The sequence below is a fragment of the Lepidochelys kempii genome, chromosome 14 (genome assembly GCF_965140285.1).
Source record: "Lepidochelys kempii isolate rLepKem1 chromosome 14, rLepKem1.hap1, whole genome shotgun sequence".
NCBI classification, from domain to species: domain Eukaryota; kingdom Metazoa; phylum Chordata; order Testudines; family Cheloniidae; genus Lepidochelys; species Lepidochelys kempii.
Genome location: NC_136393.1, coordinates 2,924,700 through 2,946,727, shown reverse-complemented (window position 1 = coordinate 2,946,727; position 22,028 = coordinate 2,924,700). Strand labels below are relative to the sequence as shown.

Sequence of the window (22,028 nt, the reverse complement as noted above, 5' to 3'; positions counted from 1 at the left end):
TGATCGTGACAGTCGTGATGCCAGGAGCTGGGACATTAAGAAAAGCACCACATGTCATTAAAGTTGGCAACACTGACAGAATCTCTCGGAGCGTCAAACCTATTCAGACTAGATTATAAATGGGCATTTGGCTATATTTACCTTCTGTTTCCTGTGCAACTTAATGCCCATCAGTTCCCTTGTCCATGAGAGAATAGCTCTCGTAACCCATCTCTGGGGCCTCTGCTTACATCCTTGACATTGGCCCCGCTCTTCAGAGCGCTTGCATTGTCAAGGGGGCTTGGTTGGGCAGTATGCAGGTGTCTTATCTCATCCGAGTGCACCGTTGCCTGTCATCCATAAGTAAAATTCTCCTGTGTCTGCTACTTCCGGTTTCTGTGGCCCCAAGCAAATGACTGCTCAGGAGCAATCTGATTATCTGAGCGTGTCCCTCACAAACTGTTCTAACTCTGGTGTGTGGGGGTGGGAGTGGGGTTGGGAGAGGTCATGGTGCCCGCTAGCAGGATGGCATCAACCAGGGAATGGGATATGCCTTTTAAAATACCTTTATCTGCTTGGCAGCCAGGGGTGACCCGTACAGATCAGAGTAGCGGGAAGGTTGACTAACCTGTGTTGAGGGTGAGGGGCTGAGACTGGGAAATCTGAGGAACAGATATCCAGCTGTGAGCTGCAGGGGAAGTTACTCAAAGCCTTTTCATCCTCCTGATAGAGCTGCCTTATTCCTGCCCTCCACTGCTGCCTTGGCAATGTTCCTGGCAGCGTGCTCACTCCCCTCAGGTCTGGGTCGGCATCTCTGCTGTTTGGCTCTTAATCTCTTTTTTTCCTTTGGCTACAGATTGTGCTCTCATCTTTCAAACATGGCCTCTTTGGTGGGCAGTGGCTGAAGCGGGTCAGTTACACGCGCTGGGAGGGCATTTTTCGCTGCATTCCTATCTTCGGCATGTCTTTTGCCTGTCAGTCGTAAGTACCTGCCGTTCTAGCAATTGTGGTGTGGAGTGAGTTTTGTGAGGGCAAAGGGTCCCAAGGATCTGAATGGGAAAGCTGCCGCCTGGCTCCCTCTTGTAGTTTAATCACAATGTTTTACAGCCCACTGAAGTACAGCATCTCGTTCAGTTGTAACTCTCTTGTTACCTTGACGTGGGAGGGAGTTATGTTACACCCAGGAGTTACTGTGCTTGAGCAGTTACTTGTTCATAAAATGCATTGGGTCGGATGAATCCCTGGTGTGCCTTACACTGCCTTCCTTGGAGTTACACCAACTATGAATTTGACCCATTGCTTGAAAATCATGGTTTATTATCAGGAAAAGAGACCTGGTTGTTTCCATCCTAACCCCCATCAGAGCTCCCCCGCCCCCTGGAAAATCGACATGGGCAGCCTCATTGACCCTCACCAAATGTTGCTGAAAATATTTAAAAGAAAATTGCATAATTGTTGAGTTCAGATGGTTGCTTCCAGTTGCCCACCTCTTTTAATGAGGGTTGGGTTTTTGGGCGCACAGAGGCATGGTACTGAAGACGGATTATTTCCATAATTCCAGCAGCTTTACCTTCTCCACCAAAATGACAAGAGCGAGTGATTCATGCCTGGTTGAAGCATCAGCCAACTCAAAATAGATGTGTAAATCCAAATGTGGACACAAAAAGACCTTCAGCGTTAGGAAGACTGGCAGAGCCGGCCCTTCCCCCCTGTAGTTCCAGCGAACGCGCAGCATGCCAATAATAAATTAATGTGACAAATAAAATTTGTTCATACTGCTGCGTTTACACCCACATGTGAGATCCAAATCATCATTTCCCACTTATCGTCTCTCTTGGCAGCTTTGTTTCTAGCAGAACACGCTCCAGTCTTGCTGTTTAATGTCTCCGTTATAATTGGCGACAGAAGTTGTGTTCTTTTACAGCTTTACCTACTTACCGCGGTAGGGTTTTTTTAAAATAGAAAATTGTCCTTTTCTTGTGGTAGCCTCTCTGTAACCAGTGCACATTTGTAGGGAGTTGGAAACCCAGCGCAATTATATGGTCTGGACTAGAGTGTGCATACATCTATCTAAATATAGATTCTGTTATACCCCTTAAAGGGCAAGCCAAACCCACAGCTAAAACCTATATTCCTTTCCCCCCCCACCCCCCCAAGCATCAGAAAAACATGCTCTCTCCAGCCCACGTGATGTCACAAGCATGTTATTCTCTGACTAGGGGTGTTTAATTTTGCTGACCTTCCAATCACCTTTAGAAAAATACATAATTCTAACATAAAAATCAGATTCCTTCCCTCCAGACACATAAATGCAACATAACAAGCAGAGTGCACCACTATTCTCAATGATTTTACTTGTAGATTCAGTTCCCCTGCCCTTTGAAACGTGTATTAACATTGCTGAGCTCAGAGAGGTGTCCTACTTTCCACCATTATGCAGTGTGGCCTAGCAGATTCATCAGGGGGACTGGGAACCAGGAATCCCCAACCTCTGATATTGGCTCTGCTACAGTTTTCTTATGTGACCTTAGGCAAGTCTCGTAATCTGTGTGCCTCAGTTTCCCCATCTGTAAAATGGGCTTATTGTATCTCACAGGAGGGTTGAGGGTTAATATGACCTGCACCCTGTGGCACTGGTGTAACACCACTGATGTCACCAGTACACCAAAATCAGAATGTGATCCATTGGCAGCTATGGGTTTGGAGGGTGCTCAGGGTCCAATGCAGTGAGGTCAGTGGCAGCTTGCGGGTACTCATTTTTCAGGATAAGGCCCTGAGTCTAGGCAAAAACTGACCCTACGTTCATTCTCTCCCTCTTTTAGAGTAACAGCTGTGTTAGTCTGTATTCGCAAAAAGAAAAGGAGTACTTGTGGCACCTTAGAGACTAACCAATTTATTTGAGCATGAGCTTTCGTGAGCTACAGCTCACTTCATTGGATGCATGCCGTGGAAACTGTAGCAGGAAACTGTATATATAAAGTCTGCTACAGTTTCCACGGCATGCATCCGATGAAGTGAGCTGTAGCTCACGAAAGCTCATGCTCAAATAAATTGGTTAGTCTCTAAGGTGCCACAAGTACTCCTTTTCTCTCCCTCTTGTGTGGTATCTCTTTGCTCACGCGCTTCCCTGGCTAACTTAGAAATACTGCTGGGTAACATCTGCACCCAGAAATAGTACCCGAGGTGGGCTTTACAGTGGGGATGCAAATACTGTTTAACTGGAGAACTGAACTAAAACGAAGCCAGGGTTCTCTTGCTCCGGCTCAGACTTGCCTTGCTTGTGCCCTCTCTCTTTGTTCTCATCTCAGGAATACAAGAACTGTAAAGGGCATGTGGTCTGAATATCTTTCTCAAATTCAAGCTGAGACATTACATTTACTTGATCACAAGTGATGTGAAGGTGCCTAAACTAATGGCATATGCAGCATTTGTCAGGAGAAGGCTTCTGGTCTTTCATTGGCCTTCCGCACAACCGTTCTGGTTTAAAAATAAAACCCAAGCATGCCAGGACATGCTTCTTGCTGTGTGCATGTCAGACGCTTGCTCCACCCAGACGGGATTTTGACTGGCAGGGAGGCACGGGGGCATGTGGTCTGGATTTGAGGGACTCTGCAGCTGTGACTAGAAACCCAAGATGACTAGATGGGCACTGCTGTTCGATCACAGGAGGATTGGTTGCAGCTAGAATTTACATGGCACTTCTTCCCCCCCGCGCCCTTCCGCCCCCCCACCCCCCCAATGCTGTTCTCCTGCATTGCTATTGTGCCCACAAAATGTGAGCCTGGACTAGAGAGGGGTATCATCGCGCTCTGCCTCTGCTCCACTCCACCCCCTGCTGGGCCTGCTGCTATTTCAGAGCAGAGTCCATGATGTCTGGCAGTTTCTATATTAAGGGTTTTTATTTCAAGATCGGTGAAGAAGTTTAAATCCTACATGACCCTGTGAGAAAATTTACCTCTTGGGTCCCTATAAATATATGATTGTCACAGTGCTGTACATATGGTCTCCTGCATGCTTCTCAATTTGCAGTTTAAAGGGACAGCCCAGTTTCCTTTGGGCAGAACATTTTGGTGCACAAAAGGTTGAAGATTTTCCCAGCGTGGCTTCCGTTTCACACACTTTCTTTTAATGCCCATTGGAGTTGGGGGTACTCCCTGCCCGTCTCACTGACCCCGCCTCCCCCAGCTCTCTCAGTAGTTGCTCTCTTCAGTAATACACAGTCAGGAGGTGGCCACTTGGATTAGAGCAACAAGAGATTAATGAGTTGCTAAAATATGTACCTGATGATGCAGAAAAAGTGGATTCCACGTGCTTTCCAAGTACAGAAACACCCCGCAGTCCTGTGTAACTGGTGCTTCCAGCGTTCTCGGAACTGGGCTCTAGCAGCAGTGCTGAAATATGACAGGCACTGTATTTAGTTCTGTTTGTTTAACTTTTCTTTCAGACAGTGTGATGCTCTAACCCTCTTCCCGCTTTTATTCTGTAAACACTGCGTTGCTTTAATTATCAGCACGGAGCGCTCCAAGAACAACAATCTCCATGTGCTGCCTGGACCCATGCCACTGGTGTTTCAGTGGAACAAACGGTCATTCATTTTGCAACACTTTTGAACCAAGATGTTTACATCACACATTTAACTCCACGTGGTGGTGGGGGATGGGAAGAGTGAATATTTTTACAACACTTACAATTGTGAGTGTTCTGAAATCTCTTGGCATTAGCAATATAAATTGTGGACTAGCCGTGTGTATACGCTCTGTGGGGGGAAGGTGTCAGAGATTTTTCTCTGCTGGGCTGTAGCAAGAGAACTTAGGGAATGCATTTGATTTTGCAGCTCTCTGGAAAGTTTCCTTGAAATTGCTTAATATGTGAACCTGCTTTTCTGCAGCCAGGTCTTACCGACCTATGATAGCCTGGATGAACCGTCCGTTAAAATAATGAGCTCCATATTTGCCTCCTCTCTGAATGTGGTCACCACCTTCTATGTTACGGTGAGAAGCCTCTACCCTTCCTTTCTCCTCCCTTTTCCCCCTGCCTCCCAAAAAAGTGATTTTTTGGGATAAGCTTTGGAGCCGTCGTGAACATCGCTGTCCTGGGATGGGCCAGGCATTATCTGCTCTAGAGGATGAAGAGTTCTTTTGCTGAAAATGAAATAAAATGGAAGGGGCCGCACTGCGGATGCACAGAGGTGTTCAGAGAGCCAGGGTTTTGGAACAATAGGTCCCACTGAGCAGAGCTGGAGTGGGGGCTTCTGTATCATCTTTTCCATGTGTAGTGGCCGGGTCTCCATCTTCCAATCATGCAAATGGAAGTGGAGATGCTGTCCAATGAGCTGCCGTCTTTAGAGAGAGCTGCCTATCAGCCTGTTGCAATTGGAAGGTTATAAAGGAAGTTATGCCTCATAAAACTCTAGTTAATAAAATCCAGTTAATAATTCCCAAGAATAGCCTCCCATGTGAGCTAGGCGGCTGCATGGGATTGTATTACAGCCTCCCTCACTGAGGGGCTCAGGTTCATGGGCCTCGGCAGCCATCTCAGCTGCAATGCTTAATCCCACTAGCAAACTCAGCCCAATATAAGGCGCTGGGAAGGCAGCTGCTCAGCTCCCATTATCACCCATTCCAGGGGGTCCCCCAGTTAAACGCATGCATACCCTGCTCATAGTGTCAGTGGCTCTTAGGTGAAAGCTCTTCCAGCCTCCTAGCTTGATTAGAGAAGATATCATGGCTGGGCTGACTGGAAGATCTGCATTGTAGGAAGTTGCCCCAGGGTCCCTTCTTAGCTGGGCATTGCCCTGTTTTAATTGACGTTCTTTGCTCTGTCCCACTTTTCTGAGTAGCTGTGGGGCTTTGCTTCCTTTCTGAAAAATTTCAAGTACACGCCACTCCTGCAGTCGCTCCCCTCTGCCCTCCCTGGTTTGGTCAGCAAGGTATCGTACAAGTTGCCCCAGTGCCATAAGGATGGGTCCAGTGGGAGCCCCCAACTGATACTCCTGATGTTCAGAAAAGATGTGCGCCACCAGCACTCCCTCCCTTTCCCCATTGCACAGGTGGGATTCTTTGGTTACGTGAGCTACACTGAAGCCATCGCTGGGAACGTGCTCATGAACTTCCCCTCCAACCTGGTGACGGAGATGATTCGTGTGGGATTCATGATGTCGGTAGCTGTTGGGTTCCCGATGATGATTCTGCCATGCAGACAGGCGTTGAACACCCTTCTCTTTGAGCAGCAGGTAAGTCCCTCCTGCAGGCTGCTCTTGGCCCTGCACCATCGACCCTGTCACTTTTCAAAGGGCCATCTTTATTTTTTCCAGTCGACTGCACAGCTTGGTTGAGGACACCGTATTTCTGATTAGCTGCAGATACTTGGTATTGAGAGTGGATGAACCCTCAGCCCCATCTACTGTATTGCAGCTTCCAGTGAAATTGTAACTGCCTGTGGTGTGCTAATAGGGGCAGCATGAGGATCGCAGCACTGCATGTATAAATCTGGCTCTGTGGAAGCACGACTGTTCTGAGCAGTTGTTAATACGCAGCAGTTCTGGAGTCTTGTTCTCCTTGCAGAACACAAAATAATTTAACGAGGAGAGGTGCTGGGATTGAAACCCCAGAATTTGCTGTGCCACCGCCTAAATAGAGGTCTAATGCAGTGCTTGTTCCCTGCTCAAGTAGCAGTTTGCACACCTGCCTTATACAAAGTGTTGTACAGAACAGAGCCGAGGTTGTTCTCTCTTAAGAGTAGGAGAGGAAGAATTAGCCATTAGAAACAGAGGATGCTCCTTATTTCCTGCTGCTCAGACCTAAATCCCAGCCCACATCCTTACCTAGCTCAAGCTCATGGTCCCCATCTTCAAAGTTCTGCACAAGTTCACAGAATCCTCCTGACATCTTTACACCTGCTTCTTCCTGCTCTCTTATTTAGCTCAACTTTACACCTTTAGTTATCATGCCCTGAACAGTCTCCCCTTCTCGTGGGCCAAATGTCCCCCTCCTTCATTCAGATGCTTCCGTTCCGTGTCCTGCTTCCTCAGAACTGTTCAGTGATGATCAGCTATAGAAATACAACTTAAACTACATCACCCCCTCATGCGCTTTCCCTATTCCTGGAGGCAGGCCTTCTCCCGGCCAGGGGTGTATTTTGTGACTACACAGTCAGTCTGATCCCTGGTGGCGGTAACATGTTCTCCTCTGTGTGTTGTACAGCGCTATGCATGCCATTGGTACTCGGTAAATAACAGTGAGATATTGTGGGAATGTTCGGAGACCTTTGTGTAGTCAGCTAAAGAGAAACCTCTTGGGCAGGAAATAAACCGCATGCAATTTAGAGCTCCAGATCCTGCCGCCGCTGTCCATATCATGCCCCTTGGCTCCGTTCTCATGCTCTGAGTGGTGGTGGCCCAGCTGGTGAAAGGAGCATGGTCTGGAGCAGTAAGCCATGGAAATTGGGAAGTTCTGAGGTTTAATCCTGACTCTGCCCAGGACTGGCTGGATTATTTTGGGCATGTCACTTTGCAGTTGTCTACAATGGGGAGAATGCTAACCCACCAATCTCCTAGATAGGTCACGTGGCTCAGTTAATGCTCGTACAGTGCTTTGAACACACACTGCTGTGGAGATGTGGAGGGGTGTTTTTAGCTGTGGGGGCCTGTTGTGATCTAGGACTGGCACCAAAAAATACCCTGGACTGTTTGCAGAGCCACAGATTCAGCTTGTTTCTTTGAGTCCACTTGTTTTACAAGCCAGTGGTGCAGAACGGTTTCCCGCTCCCCATCTGCAATCGGGTGGCAACTAGCTGCAGCAACAGCTGGCGTCCTTCCCTAGGAACCGTGGGCCCCATCGCCCTCACGTCATCACCTCCACTAGCACTTCCTCAGGCACTTGCCTCTGCTGGGTGTTGCCTGGAAAGCAGGAAGGCTCGCGGAGGAGGGTTTTGGCGCTAATGTTCCGAGACGCCATTGTCACGTTTCCGTTCCGCACAGGATGTGAACTAGCAGCTTTGGCTGTTCTTGTGCAGGCTCGAGTTGAAGCTGCACATTAAAATTGCTCAGCCACAGCTAATTGCCCTCTTACTGGGTACCTAGGAAGACTGTCGCATTGGCAGGTGAAACCATCATCATTCTAGTGCTGCAAAGTCTTGTCTGACTTATCTAGCAGCACACGCTGGGTAATTGCTTTAGAGACCTGTGGGTGCGAAGCAGGGGTTTAACTCATTTTTGTTGTTTTTTTTAATAGCAAAAAGATGGCACCTTTGCTGCGGGGGGTTACATGCCACCCCTTCGATTTAAAGCCCTCACGCTGGCAGTGGTGTTTGGAACCATGGTTGGAGGCATCATGATCCCAAATGGTAAGTGCAGAAGTGGGATAGAATAGAGACCGAAATGCCTTGTTGTTGTCTTTTCTCCCCATTCCTCGTCACCAGTTTGTTTGTGCCGCGCTAGATCTTGTGTTCTCAAGAATACCCATTATTTGTGGCTATTTGCCCTGCACTCTGGCATGTCCAGCTAGCACTGGCCAGGTCTGCATGCTCCCTATACACGGCTCCAGGAAAGCTGAGCTTGCGAAGGGGTCATTAGCTCTCCAGCACTGAGCAGATGCACTGAGACCGGCAGGGAGGGGGACTGGTGAGGAGGTGCCCTTGCAGAGGGAAAGCCCATCAGGGACTTGCAGCTGGTTGAAGTCATTAGAAGGTGACTAAGTACTTGTGTGCTGCATAAATTGCAGTGACTAATTTTACCCCCGTTCTAGCTCTCCAATGGCTGGAGGCTCATCTCATATTCTAGTGGGTTGCTCAGAGCTGCAGTCTAAGTGGCACCGTGCCAACCTCCCTAGATTCTTTCCCTTCCTCCAAGGATTTTGCATACCTTTATTTATTATTGTTCTTGCTCTTTCTTGCCAGTGGAGACTGTCTTGGGCCTAACAGGTGCTACAATGGGAAGCCTCATCTGTTTTATCTGCCCAGCTCTTATTTACAAGAAAATCCACAAGAATGCCCTTTGCTCACAGGTCAGTGCTGATGCTAATTGACTTCTCCCCCCACGCACTGTAGAGCCTGGGAACTTGGTTGGCTTCACTGCAGCAGGGGAAATCTGTCAAACCTCGCCCCCCATCAGGTGGGAACTGTTGTGGTCTGCTGCACGGACCAGAATCTCTCCCCAGCGGCGGAGTTGCTTGCTCAGTGAGCACTGGAAGGCCCGCACTTTTTGTCTCTGTAGCAGCAAGTGAAGCAGCCACTTTACATGTGAAATGTTGTTTACCAAACCCAGTCCAGTGGGCTCAGGCTGTATTGCCACAGAATGAGAAATCCAGGCAGCATATAAAACCTTAGTGGGTCTGAAGTTTCAGTCTATCTGGGCTGGGTAAAATAAACAACTCTTCTCTGCAGGGGGGTCCTTGCTGCTGACCCTCAGCCTTCTGGTTTCAGCCAAAATAATAATAATAAATGGGAACACACACACACAGAGGTGTTGCTACAGGAATTGATTTCTGAAAAATCGGGGTCATTCAGAGGCTATTGGTAACTTAGCTTTTCCCTTGCTCCAGTTTGGATCAGCTTCCTAGGGGACAGAAACAAAATCTCTCTTTGCTGGGTTTGATCTTTTGGTTTTGCAAATTCTGATGTTTTTGGCAATAGAGCTGAAATTAACATGATTTGGTTTTCTCTCACAGTAACTTTAACAGGCTTCTGTGGGGCTCCAGCATTGTCAGTCACAGGGAGTCAGATTTGTTAGTTAACTGCAAAATCCACGGGGGGAGAAGACATTTTAGTGGGTCCTACAGAAATAATGGCTTTTTCTGTTTAATGACCTGTGGGTTTGCAAACACACATGAGACTTTTAAAGCGGAGTGTTTTTTTTCCTATTGCTTTCCTTTTCCATCGTCTGACGCATCTTTCCGGCTCTCACTCTGAGTCTTGATGCTTTGGTCCTACTGTGGCTGGCCTGAGACCCCAAAGAAAGGGCTGAATGCCCGCCTGAATTTTCAGGGGAACAGAAAGCACTTTCAAGAGTTGCTTTTCACTCATGCTGAGTAGGGCTCTTCTCCGAGACAAGTGACCCTGCCCTCAGGATGGGCTGAGCTGTTGGACAGGCTGACTGGAGAGGATTGTCGGCTGCTCTCAGCCAAGCACTGAGGCTCACAGACTGCATGGCCTGAAATGGTGGTCAGGAGAACAGCAAGGCAGGTGGCTGTATCTTACAGAAATTGCCATCACGGCATAGTGGCTTACACAGAGTATGAGGTCAACAGGTTACCTAGCGGCTGGGGATTCATCCGGCCTACCCTTGAATGAGCCGTTGCCCATCAGGTTTGCATACTTGCTTTGACTTGTTCTTGGAAGCGTTCCAGCAGGGATCTGTGCCTCGCTGAAAAAAACATGGTGCTGCAGAACTCCTCCCAGGCCTACAGCTTGAATGCTGGATTCTCTGCCCACCCTCTCCTTGCTCCACCTCTTCCGGAAGACTCGTTTATTTCTTCCATGAAGCTCCCATGCAGCATTTCCAGGGAGGTATCTGCTCTTTCACATTCCTTTGGCTTTTTCCTCCCTCCCTAGAAGTAGCTCTGCTCTCTCCCTCAACCTATCCACAGATGCTGCGGTGATAAGCAAGAATGATGGGGGAGAAGGGGCACCAATGTGACATGTTTCCATCCCCAGCCATTAAACCTGCTGCCCTCCTCCCTGCATGCATGCTTCCATCTTGTCTTGTTACCAGATCTGCTGATTTTTATAAGATTTGAAATCCATCTTTATGGGCATCTTCCTTTGTCTAAAACACTCATGATGTGATTCTCCCAGCGAGGGCAGTTCTCTCCCTGTGCCCTCTGTTACTGGGTTCTGGCTGTGTTAGTTACCGTGCCCAGACTCCTGGAAGCCCGTGAGCGTTTGGGGGACTTCCTGTCAGGCGGAGCTGAGTTTTACATGCCTGAACACTGAAAAGGTGGCACCATTTAAACTAGAAAGTAGAGGAGTTGGATGAAGGGTTGAGAAGTTCTTTTCCAAGGGGGTGGGGCATTCACATCCCCAGATGTTTCTGTTGGCCAGCAAAAGGTGTCTAATTCTGCCAGGGAGTTGTTAATTATTACAGACAGCTGGTCAGTCAACAGCTGGCAGCGAGCCAGAGTCTGGGAATTGCAGCTTGGATTAAGCTCCAGGGGTGGCTTAGTTAAAAGGCTTGGTGTGTTGGAAAGATGATCAGGTAACAGCAACAAGGGGAAGTTTAAAAGCTTAAAGCCAGGCTCACAGAGGTGTGAATGAATTGGGAAATTGTCCCCTTTGTTGTGGTCAGCGTCATCAAGAGTGTCTTGTAAGGTGCCGGGCGCTCTCCGGCTCGGCATGGAATAGCAATGGGGCGATGGTATGTAAAGCTGCCATTTGGGAGATTCGGGACAAACTCTGAGGTTTGGCTGAGGGCTGCTAAAGGTCAGATTAAGGTCTGTAAACAAAGGGTTTAGCTTCTGACAGGAGGGTGTTGGCTTCCCTGTGTTGATATAAGTTTGTTTGAGAGGCCCCTTCTGGGTGAGGAAGTCACTCTCATCCCGGTCTGATAGACTTGGGGAAATGAGCCACAGAGAGGGTACCCAAGGTTGCTTAGTGACCCCTCTCTGTACCGAATAGTGGGGATGGAAAGTGGCTCTCTTTGGCTCTGCTGCCTGCTAGGGCAGTGGCCGAACCCTGTCGTCTTGCTCACTTGTTACTGTTCTTAGAGCCTAATGTCTTTGATGAAGCTCAGTAGAGAACCCAGTGACCGAGCAGGCATCTTGCAGTCCGCCTCGGCACTCCGATTGCAATTAACTTTCTCCCCTCTTGGTGTTTCCTAACTGTGCTCAAGTTCCAAAATGGAGAAGGATTTAGAAAGCTTGCTACAGTCATTACCCCAGGCAAAAGCACTTTCTAGATTCCTGCCGATGGCTCGAACACATCCAGAGGGAAGCACCGGGGGTTTGTCTAACTTCTGTACAAAGGGGGAGTTAACACCACTGAGTGACATGAGCAAGCAAAAGCCCGTCGTCTTCATCACTGTAAATCCCTCCCCATGTTTAGAATGCTCCTCATGGGAAGTGGGGCCTTTTGACTTTGCCTTAATGGACAAGTGCATCTTTCCAAGGCCATGGCCATGCCTGCCGCTCAGGTTTGCCCGTGCTCCCTCCAGAGTCTCATGGTGAGCTGCTGCTGGCGGATGTCCTGTGACAGGAGAGCACTGCGAGTCAGCTGGTCAGCAGCGCTGGTGAAGCATCGCCCCTTCCTCTGTACAAAACAATCCGCTTGCACAAATGGATGCTGAAGAGGGTGACTAACCAGATGCGTCCACTTTTTGGGCCTCTAGTTTATTCAAGCTCACTGACAGGGTGGGGCAATGAGGGGCTGAGCTCCCAAAGCCTTGCTGACACCAGCAGGAGGCTTGTAAATCACATACAAGTGACTTTTTGGGGCGCATGTGGGCTTTGCCGTCATGTGACACAGAAACATCCATGTGGGTCTCTGCTCTTCATTGTCAATCTCTGGCAGTTCCCCCGCCGTGACCCTGCAGTGATGCAGGAACAGGCTGAGTTCCTTTATTCTTATTTAAGTGATCTTGCTAAGATCTTATAATTATCCTCTTGGCATTACGGGAAGCCCAACAAGGGAGATAAATGTCTTTTTTTTTTTTTTCCCTTTCCCCCTTGCATTCCAGAGAGGTCATTTCTGCTGTTTGACTAGCTGACTGCAAATGCTGTGTCAGATCCATTACCTTCATGGGTAGTCACTTGCAAATGAGGGGTTTTTAAAAATTAACCCTTTGAGTGATGTTGCCTGGAACAATGTTTGATTCTGGGAACTATAAAACAGGCCCCTCTGGAGGGGGATCATTAATGAGAGGCTCCATGGGAATTTTTAAGAAGTGTTTTAATGCAGCACTGCCAAACCTTTTCAGGCAACTGGACCAATTCACCGGACAGAGACCTCAGCTGGAGCAGCCGTTCCCCACTGCCTTCCACTTGGCTAATCGTACTCTGACCAACGAGCTTTGTTCGGCAGTTGTACCACGTGGCGGACCTGGCCTCCTGGCCTTAAGCTGAAATGTTGTTGTCATCTGGCCCCCACTTGCTGTTCACTGCACAGCCTTCCCTTCTGCTTGCTCTAGTCCCTTGCTCCAGGAGATGGTTCTTTGGGCTAGTTAGTGCCCTCTAGCCATCCAGCCTTGGAACCTGCGTTCAGATTCTGACACAAGTGGGGGCTTTGACTGTCTCTCGAGTCCCCACACCCTCATCTATGCACACCACAACAAGTGCTGCGTAGCTTGGCCCAGCTGGTGGCCTCCAGGAGTCCAGTTTGGCCCCCTTCAAGCGCTGGGTGGAGTGATCAGGGCATTGGCTAGGCTGTGGTGGGGAAGCTTGTCTGTCTCCCTCCCTGCACTGTTGTTGGTTCATGGACAACCCAGAGTGCCTGTGAAAGTTGTGAGGCACAGAGTTGCTCAGAGTGGAAGGTGTTCGTGGGACCAGGCATTGAATCCTGGGTTGAGATTGACCTCCCGGGTTCCAGCCCACGTTGCCCACTAGGAATTGAATTTTCTTTTAAACCAACAAAACCACCATTTGCTGTATGTTTAAAAGGTTTCAAACTTTCAGCTGTTTCCGATGCCTCGTTTCCCCAGAGAGCTCTCAGGCCTATGCGGGTTCCACAGGAGGCCTTTTGGAGAAACGCTCTTCTTTTCCGCTCTTGTGTTTCTGGAGGCAGGGTGTCAGAGACCGAGGCACAGCGCTGCGTTTATGCAGGGGCTTTTGGGGAAAGCAAACGGACAACGTGAAAACCGAGGGCAGAAATGGTAAAGCCCGCTGACTCTGTGTTTGGCGTACACAACATTGTAGGATGTCCTGCCCTTCTATCCCCACGCAACCAGGCAGTGACCAGTTCTTGCTGCTGCTTCCTCTATAATGTCTCTAAGATCTGGCTTTTCCTGCCTGACCGCACCACTCACACTGTCCAGAGCTGCTGCATCTCCTGTCTGGTCTACTGCAACCTCCTCCTCTCTTGATGTGCCCTCCCAAGTTACATTTCCAACAACCGTCTCCCTGGCCCCACGTCACCCCACAGCTCTGAGTCCCTCTGCGCGCTCTTTCTTCTCCACCCCATCACCTCTAAGACTCCTGGTATCTTAGCCCTCCCACTCTCCTGATGCCCTTTGTAGCACACTGTCGTGTCTCACCCCCTCTGTTCCACAGATGATGCCAGCCTCCATCACTGGTTTGCCCTCTTCACCCACAAGCACCTTCATGCTTTCTCATATGTTTGAACCGTCTTCCTCAAACTAATCTGCAAAGCTTCTTCCCTCCCTTCAAATCCCTTCCAAAAGACCTACCTCTACCAAGATGCCTCTGAGTAACTGCCACCTGGGAACAGCTACGTAGAAGCCTGCTAAAGACTGACGATATTTATTTTATATTCTTACTTTGAAATGTATTTAACTGTCTGTCATCTGGCTGGGCTAGGTCAGCACCTGTTCATAATCTCGTTTTCCTCGTCCTGCCTCCAGTGCTGTTTCTGAATGTCTCTACACCCTCTTATATCTTGTCTTAGTTATGCTGTAAGCTCTGCAGGGCAGGGGGCCGTCACTCTGTATTACGTCTAGCACAATCGGACCTGATCCATGTGGGGCTCTGGGCACTATCTCAGTATAAAGTCTCACATGATCTTCTCATAAACAAACTAGGGAAATATAGTCTAGATGGAGTTACTATAAGATGGGTGCAAAACTGGTTGGAAAACCATTCCCAGAGAGTTATCATCTGTGGTTCACAGTTATGCTTGAAGGGCATATCAAGGGGTCCTGCAGGGATCAGTTCTGGGTCCAGTTCTGTTCAATATCTTCATCAATGATTTAGATAATGGCATAGAGAGTACACTTATAAAGTTTGCGGAAAGTGCCAAACTGGGAGGGGTTGCAAGTGCCCTGGAGGATAGGATTAAAATTCAAAATGATCTGGACAAACTGGAGAACTAGTCTGAAGTAAGTAGAACAAAATTCAATAAGGACAAATGCAAAGTACTCCACTTAGGAAGGAACAATCAGTTGTAAACATACAAAATGGGAAATGACTGCCTAGGAAGGAGTTCTGCGGAAAGGGATCTGGGGATCATAGTGGACCACAAGCTAAATATGGGTCAACAGTGTAACACTGTTGCAAAAAAAGCAAACATCATTCTGGGCTGTATTAGCAGGACTGTTGTAAGCAAGACACGAGAAGTAATTCTCCCGTTCTACTCCGTGCTGATTAGGCCTCAACTGGAGTATTGTGTCCAGTTCTGGGCACCACATTTCAGGAGGGATGTGGACAAATTGAAGAAAATCCAGAGAAGAGCAACAAAAATGATGAAAGGTCTAGAAAACATGACCTATGAGGGAAGACTGAAAAAATTGGGTTTGTTTAGTCTGGAGAAGAGAAAACGGGGTGGGGGGGCATGATAACAATTTTCAAGTACATTAAAGGTTGTTATAAGGAGGGGGGAGAAAAATTGATCTCTTCAACCTCTGAGGATAGGACAAGAAGCAATGGGCTTAAATTGCAGCAAGGGAGGTTTAGGTTGGACATTGGGGGAAAAACTTCCTGACTGTCAGGGTGGTTAAGCACTGGAATAAATTGCCTAGGGGGGTTGTGGAATCTCCATCATTGGCGATTTTTAGGAGCAGGTTGGACAAACACCTGTCAGGGATGGTCTAGATAATACTTAGCCCTGCCTCAGTGTTGAGGACTGGACTAGATGACCTCTCGAGATCACTTCCAGTCCTACGATTCTGTGAGTCTGGTTCTATAATTAATAAGAATGATCCACTTTTAATCTCTGTATGAGGGTCAGTCAGCCTGGTGCTTTAATTCCATCCGCTGGTGGGGAGATCTTGCAGCAAAGAAGTAAGTTTCTTCTGCAAATCAAGACAGTGTCTTATAAAGCTATTTGTGAAATACACCTAGCATAGTCTGCAGGAGAGGTGCAGAGGCATTTTCTGTTTTGTACTTAATTATTCCTGTTGCTTTCATGTCCCACTGTGAGAAGGGGTGTGTGTGGGGACAAACAGGTCTTTATTGTGGGGTCCAGATCCCTTTATCATCGTCCTCACCAGTGACTCCAGCATAGCCTCTTGCGGGGTCTTTCCCTTCTACCAGTCGTTCTTAATACGGTGAAGGTGTTGACATGCAAACCAGATTCCAGGAGAAGCTGTTGCAGTGACAATTACTGTGATTAACTAGGTAAAAATAATACATTGGAGTGTAATTAAATCTCTAAACTGTCAGTGTGGTTGGCTAACAATCCATCCACTCGACTCTTTCAACTGGTACCTTTTTCAGTTAGGGCAGCTGCCAGTCATTTGGCAGCTCCAGTGCTCAAGCAAGGCAAACATTCCCTGGACCTGAATGTATTTATCTGTTACTTTTCAGGTACCTCCATTGCTGCACGCACACACACACCCAGGAGTATCCCATACATTTTCCCAAAACTCTGAGGGATTTCTAAAATCAAAGGCGCAGGGAGATACTTACCTGTAATATTGGCTTATTTGGATGTAAGCTCTGAAATAGCTGTTGGTGTCATCGTAATCGTCCAAGCTTCTCTCCATGCTGATTAGTTCACGTTTAGAAAATAATACACACTGCTCTCCCTTTGAGTGGAATGAAACCCACAACATTCCTTTCTCTTCTCAACCATCTTGTTTTTTTTTGTACTGCTGGAAATAGACAAGTCATGTTCTCGGGCACTTGCACCATGCTGCGATGTTCAGGCTGTGGACGGTTTAGGAGGTGTTAACAACAGTTGATTAGAAAGATTTCTTTTGGTTGTAAAAGCTTAAACCAAACTTGTCCTGACTGTCATCCTCACTTAACTGATAGAAATGTAATATAATAATTAGCCTCCTTTTAAAAATCCTGTCTGGACATATTCTAGCCTGCCACACATACCTCAGCTCCTCTCCCTTAGCAGGAGCCTCTTCTGGCCGCACAATCTGAGCACTCTCATGCAAGAGCCTTCTCCTCTGCAGCTTCTAGCATCTGAAACAGCTTTTGTGCATCTCTGCTTCCCATTTCAAACCGCCGCTGGAAACTACCTTTCTCTCCCATTTCCCTCCTAAGTTTTTCTCCCTTTCTACTACTTGTTTGTTTCTGTACTTGAATTGAGCTCTGAATTGTTTTTGAGATACAGTTTGCATGAAGGATGCTATTTGGAACAATGACATTCGCTTCAATGTATGTTAACGTCAGCGCTGACCCATTTGTTATGCAGCTCATCTTGGGGATCGGCCTGGGAATCCTCGTTATTAGCACCTATACCACCTTATCGGTGATGGAGGACCTGCCAGTGAAAACGGAAGCAGTGGACCTGTCTGATCAGCTAGAAGAAGCCAAGAATGTAATTGACCAAGATTCTGTCAAAATACCAGGTACGTGTTCTGCGTGTGTTACACTCATCTCAATCCTGCTTCCAAACTGTCTTGACCCCTTTAAAGCCACTTTTGTTGGGTCACCAGGAGCCTTTTCCAGTGCCTGCATCTCCAGGGCCTCCTGAGAAGGTTTCCAAGAAAGGGTGTAGTTGTCACTTTCCAAAATGCCTCTTGGGTCTCTGCCAAGGATATGGGTTTTCTTTTTTGTTCTGTTGAGAGGGGCGGCCCTCGTCCCTCCCACTAGTGACAGGGCTCTGGAACGACACAAGCCTTGAAATAAAAGGAGCTCTGTGCGCATGAGACTAGAGAGAGCAGTGTACTGGCCACCTGTACGAAGGGTACAAGGAGCCAGAACAGGGCCACTTTCTCCATCACTGCCAGCATATTGTACAAAGTTTCAATAACAGGCCATTCATTGCACTCAAAGGTATGTAAATTTATGGGTGCCGACTTTTTTTTGGTTGTGAAGATATAAATTTGGAGCCAGTTTTAGCCCTGACCAAGCCTGTGATTATGCCTCAGCTTTGTTTACTGGTTCATGTTATTTATTATTTGTTTACTGTGGCCGTTGATAGAATTATGGCCTGACGCTCCCTTCCGCAGCTGCGGGCCTGCTTTGCAAGGCCATCGCTAGCAGGTGTTGATTGGCCCTGCCCTGCCCCTCATCTGTGGTTGTTCTGTTTTTTTCAAGTCTTGTTTGGCTTTGCTCGGGGTTTTCTGTTCTTCAGGGCTTTGAAATATCGTGGATATTGAGAATGGAAGCAAAAAAAAGAGCCAGGCTTTTCTGCTGGAGATTATGCTCCCTCCTAGTCGCTGGCCCTGTTCCTGGGGAACAGCTTTGAGCGTCTACGAGACACTGGTGCTGCCTGCGATAACATTCACTCCTGCGCTGCTCCATCCCGGATGATGGTCAGATTTTATACATCCACAATGCACACCTTCCCCTGCACAGAGATGGTCCTAGTGGAAGACGCTCTCAGATCCTTAATGCATGCTCAGTGGGGCCGGGCTGGGAGGAAGGATGCAATTTAATTCTTGAATCTTGGTTAATTTCAGAGCAGCAATGGCCAAAGAGCGGGTGTTCAGTTCGGAAGGGCTGCTGATCACACACATTTTGTAACGGGTAAAATAAACAGTCCCGTTTGGAGTTTGTCATAGCCGCCCCTCCACTCTTTCCCTGTGTGAAGCAGGGAGAAGAGCAGGATGCTTGTGTTCAGTCATAACCTAGGGAATCCTAGATGCCCTCCTACAAACATTAGTTAGAACTAGTTAGCCAACATTAGCCCAGATCATTTGCCGCTTTGATGGTGGATTAAATAATCCTACCTTGGGGGAAGACGTTTTTAGATTTTAAATTTCCCTGGAGACTCGCCATGCAGCTCTAATGGGCATGTCCACAGCAAAACCTTGCCGACTTCTGGTTTGTTTCATACCAGCCCGGTGAGAGCGAGGAGAATGCAGTCGACACTGGGACAGGCCCTGCCCTGGGAAGCAGAGTCGGTGCTTTCCAGCACTGACTTTGAAGCCTGGTTCTGTGGGAGGAAGAAGGGATTGGATGGGGACAATGGGTCAGGGAGAGGAAATAGAACAATGAACTCAAATGGGCCTAGGGAGCCTTTCAGCCCTGAGCCGCAAGCAGTACACTGGGTTCCCTGTGAGCCAAGGCTGCTGCCTGCTCGGCCCATCCTGCTTGCCGCTCAGTCGCTGCAGCGCTGCTCCTCCCTGGACTCTGCTTTCTTCACATCTCCATGGGACCAGACTTGGCTGGCCATTAATTACCCTGCTTTAATCAACACCTTCCTGCCCCCTCCCTTTTGCCCTGCCTTGGTTTGTTTTGGGAAGGGGCTAGTCTGTGGCCCTGAAGCCTCCAGAACAGCTGCATCCTGTCATTGGAAATACGTGCAGGGCTGGGGGCTGCCCTGCTATCACCTGGGTGCCCTCCATCGGCCACATCTGGTTCTTATTTCTTGCACGAGTCTTTACCAGAAACACATGGCTTCCCTGCCGGCAGCACGCAGTTTGTTTTTAGCATGTTCTTGGGGTTTTTTCCCACCTCCCTTTTAATTGATGGGTTGCCTGGTTGAGGCAAAGCTTGGAGCTGAGCTGAGCCTTTTACCATTTTGCGTTCTCTGTCTGACTCTTGCCTGTCAGCATGTGAGAGGGGTTTTATTGGTCTCTTTGATGTTGTGGAGACCAGAACTGTACAGACTTTCATTAAAACCCTGCCCTGTGGGCCCTGGGATTATGAATATTAGAACATTGCCCTTTTATGTGAACACGTATTGACCAGTGAACTCTGAATAGTGTTTTCACTAATGACACCCAAGTGCCCATTACGGCCCCTGCCTGTATTGCTTGAGGTTTACTGTCAGCGGCTCTTTGGGAAGGTATAAAACCCCTTTCAGAAATGTTCTGCTATTACATACAGTGGGTATGTATGTTAAAAGGTTGCTAAGCTGCCTGTGAAAGCTCATGAAGGCAATTATCCATTTAAAAAAAAAAGCTAATTAGGCAATTTCTCTCTGTATTTGAAAGCACCCCAGAGGGTCTCATGGTGTAGATTAAGATTTTGTAATATTTTTCAGCTCCTTACTTGAGCATTGCTGCTTCATTTTATTTTATGTCTTTCATTGTGCAATATCTCGTAACAAAGGTCTGATTCATGCCCTTTGTGTGACAGCAGCCTTTCCCCGCCACTCCTCGAGCCGCTGGGCTTCAGCTTGTTTTAGCAAGGAGTGTCTGAGCCGGTATTTCGCGTTCGGTGCCCCCTTGGAGTCTGTCGTTTCGCATATAACGGGACTTGGATAGAGCTGGGTGTGCTGTGTGCAGAGCCGGGTTCTTTCCTGGCTATCAGTCTCGACACAGGCTCATCCCCTGGCTTTCTTCATGGCGGCCGTGCCACTCGAGCAGCTCCGCTTGAACCTGTCGCCTGCATTCCCCGCAAGAAACCTGCCCAGATCCCACGCTTGTCCCTGCCAGCTGAGGAGCAGCCCCCAACATGTGTGGATTGGACACAGCCACTCCCTTCGCCCCGACGGTTGCAGGAACAGCTTGTCTCTGCTGCTCCACTCTCCAGTGCCTTTTAATAGGGCCTCTGGCACAGAGAAGGAGCCATCACCCTGGTGTAACTTTGGTTCATTTTTACGGCTGGTGTGTGAGGAGACAACTGTGAGCTAATTTCACTGATGCCATTCGATAACCTTGTGAAATCTGTCACCATTGCAGAGCGTGGGGAGGGGCGGCGCGCTCTGTAATCACTCGCTCCCCTTGGGCTTGGAGATTGGGGACAATTCACCAGCCCGGGTCAGGGCTGGACTGTGGGCTAGACTCTCTAAGTGCCTGCTGTTCAGAGATGCTGAGCTCCTGTAACGTCTGTTGACTTCAGCAGGCGCTTTTGAACGCTCAGCACCTCTGAAAATCAGGGCCCAAGCCTTTCCTCAGTTTTCTGAACCATTCAGCCACTGATTTCCTCTTCTCCCCCAGCCCCTCTTGGTTGCTTCCCTAATAGGAGGCTCCTTCTGTAGGTCTTCCACGGAGATGAAACCACTTCAGTACAGTGCTGTTGGGAGCTAGGTTAAAATGCGTAGGTCTGTTCAGGTCTTGAAGCCTTGTCAATGAACAGATTCTTTTTCCAGTGGAGTTGAACATCAACACTTATTTCCTGCTAAGTGTTGACAGTGTGGACGGTGCTTCACAAGGCTCAGAGAGCCCCTTCCCAAGGAACTTTGTTCTGCCGGGCATGCCAGCTGATCAGGGTTCCCTGCAAGCCATGTGCCAGCCAAATCATTTGGATCACGTTGTTGAGGTTGGGCCTGCTGCATTCTAACCTCCCCACCTCTCCCCATTCACCAGAAATCTGAATTTTAAAAAGACGCCAAAATGTGCCAGCTACTTCAGCCTTAATCTCCAAGACCAAACATCTTGTCTTTCAAAGAGAGGGATTGGGTGCTGCAGAAGTGATGTGAGGGTAGAACTTATTTTAGTAGCCACGAAACGACGCCCCTGACCTCAGCACAGGAATTTGTGGGGGTGTGCGCGTCCCAAAGGCTGAGCTTGGACTGATCCCGTCTCAGTCCTCAGATCCGCTACCATCTTCGATCAGTTTCAAAAAGCGGACAATGGAAGCAAGCGTTTAAAATCAAGGTCTTCGCAGCTGTTCGCGCCCTCTCGTGGTTGGAACTGGGGAGACAGCGATTGATGACACTGTCAAGGACTTAAAATAGCCCTGTGTTGGGAATGATACCATAGCCAAAAAATGTATTTTCTTCCTCTATTCGACAGAATCTTCCCAGTGCCCCATCCACTGTCTGCTCTTCCCAGGCCACATCTGGCCCCCTTTTCCTCAATTCCCCCTCCCCTGAGGAGGAGGAGGAGAACGAGGCCAAGCTGTCGTCTCCTCCTTCCGAAGAAGCAGGAGGTATGGATGTAGGCTACAGCTACAGTTGTTAACATGGTGGACAAGAGTGATATGAAAACCACGCGAGGAGACATTTGTAATGTCTTTCTGGGGCCGTTGCTGGAATCCCAACCAGAAGCTATGGGGGAGGGAAGCTTTTAGGTTGCTAATCATGCAATTTTATTGCAGCCTAGAGACATTGTTGGCAAACCACTTAAGAGGAAAAAAAAATCTGTTTCAGGAAGTCTT

At 48.3% G+C, this 22,028-nt stretch overlaps 1 protein-coding gene across 4 annotated transcripts in view; it reads left to right on the top strand.

The window, feature by feature from the left end:
* The window catches only part of SLC38A10 (solute carrier family 38 member 10), a 47,313-nt gene that overhangs the window by 12,582 nt on the left and 12,703 nt on the right, over nt 1-22,028 (top strand). For 3 of the 4 annotated variants that reach the window (XM_073310958.2, XM_073310957.2, XM_073310956.2), the window contains exons 6-11: nt 836-960; nt 4,868-4,970; nt 6,029-6,211; nt 8,211-8,322; nt 8,875-8,981; nt 17,227-17,383. In XM_073310958.2, coding sequence (XP_073167059.1) covers nt 836-960; nt 4,868-4,970; nt 6,029-6,211; nt 8,211-8,322; nt 8,875-8,981; nt 17,227-17,383 — 787 coding nt within the window. Of the gene's footprint in view, nt 1-835; nt 961-4,867; nt 4,971-6,028; nt 6,212-8,210; nt 8,323-8,874; nt 8,982-17,226; nt 17,384-22,028 lie in introns of those variants that run through there. The other variant, XM_073310959.2, reaches the window with a different exon arrangement.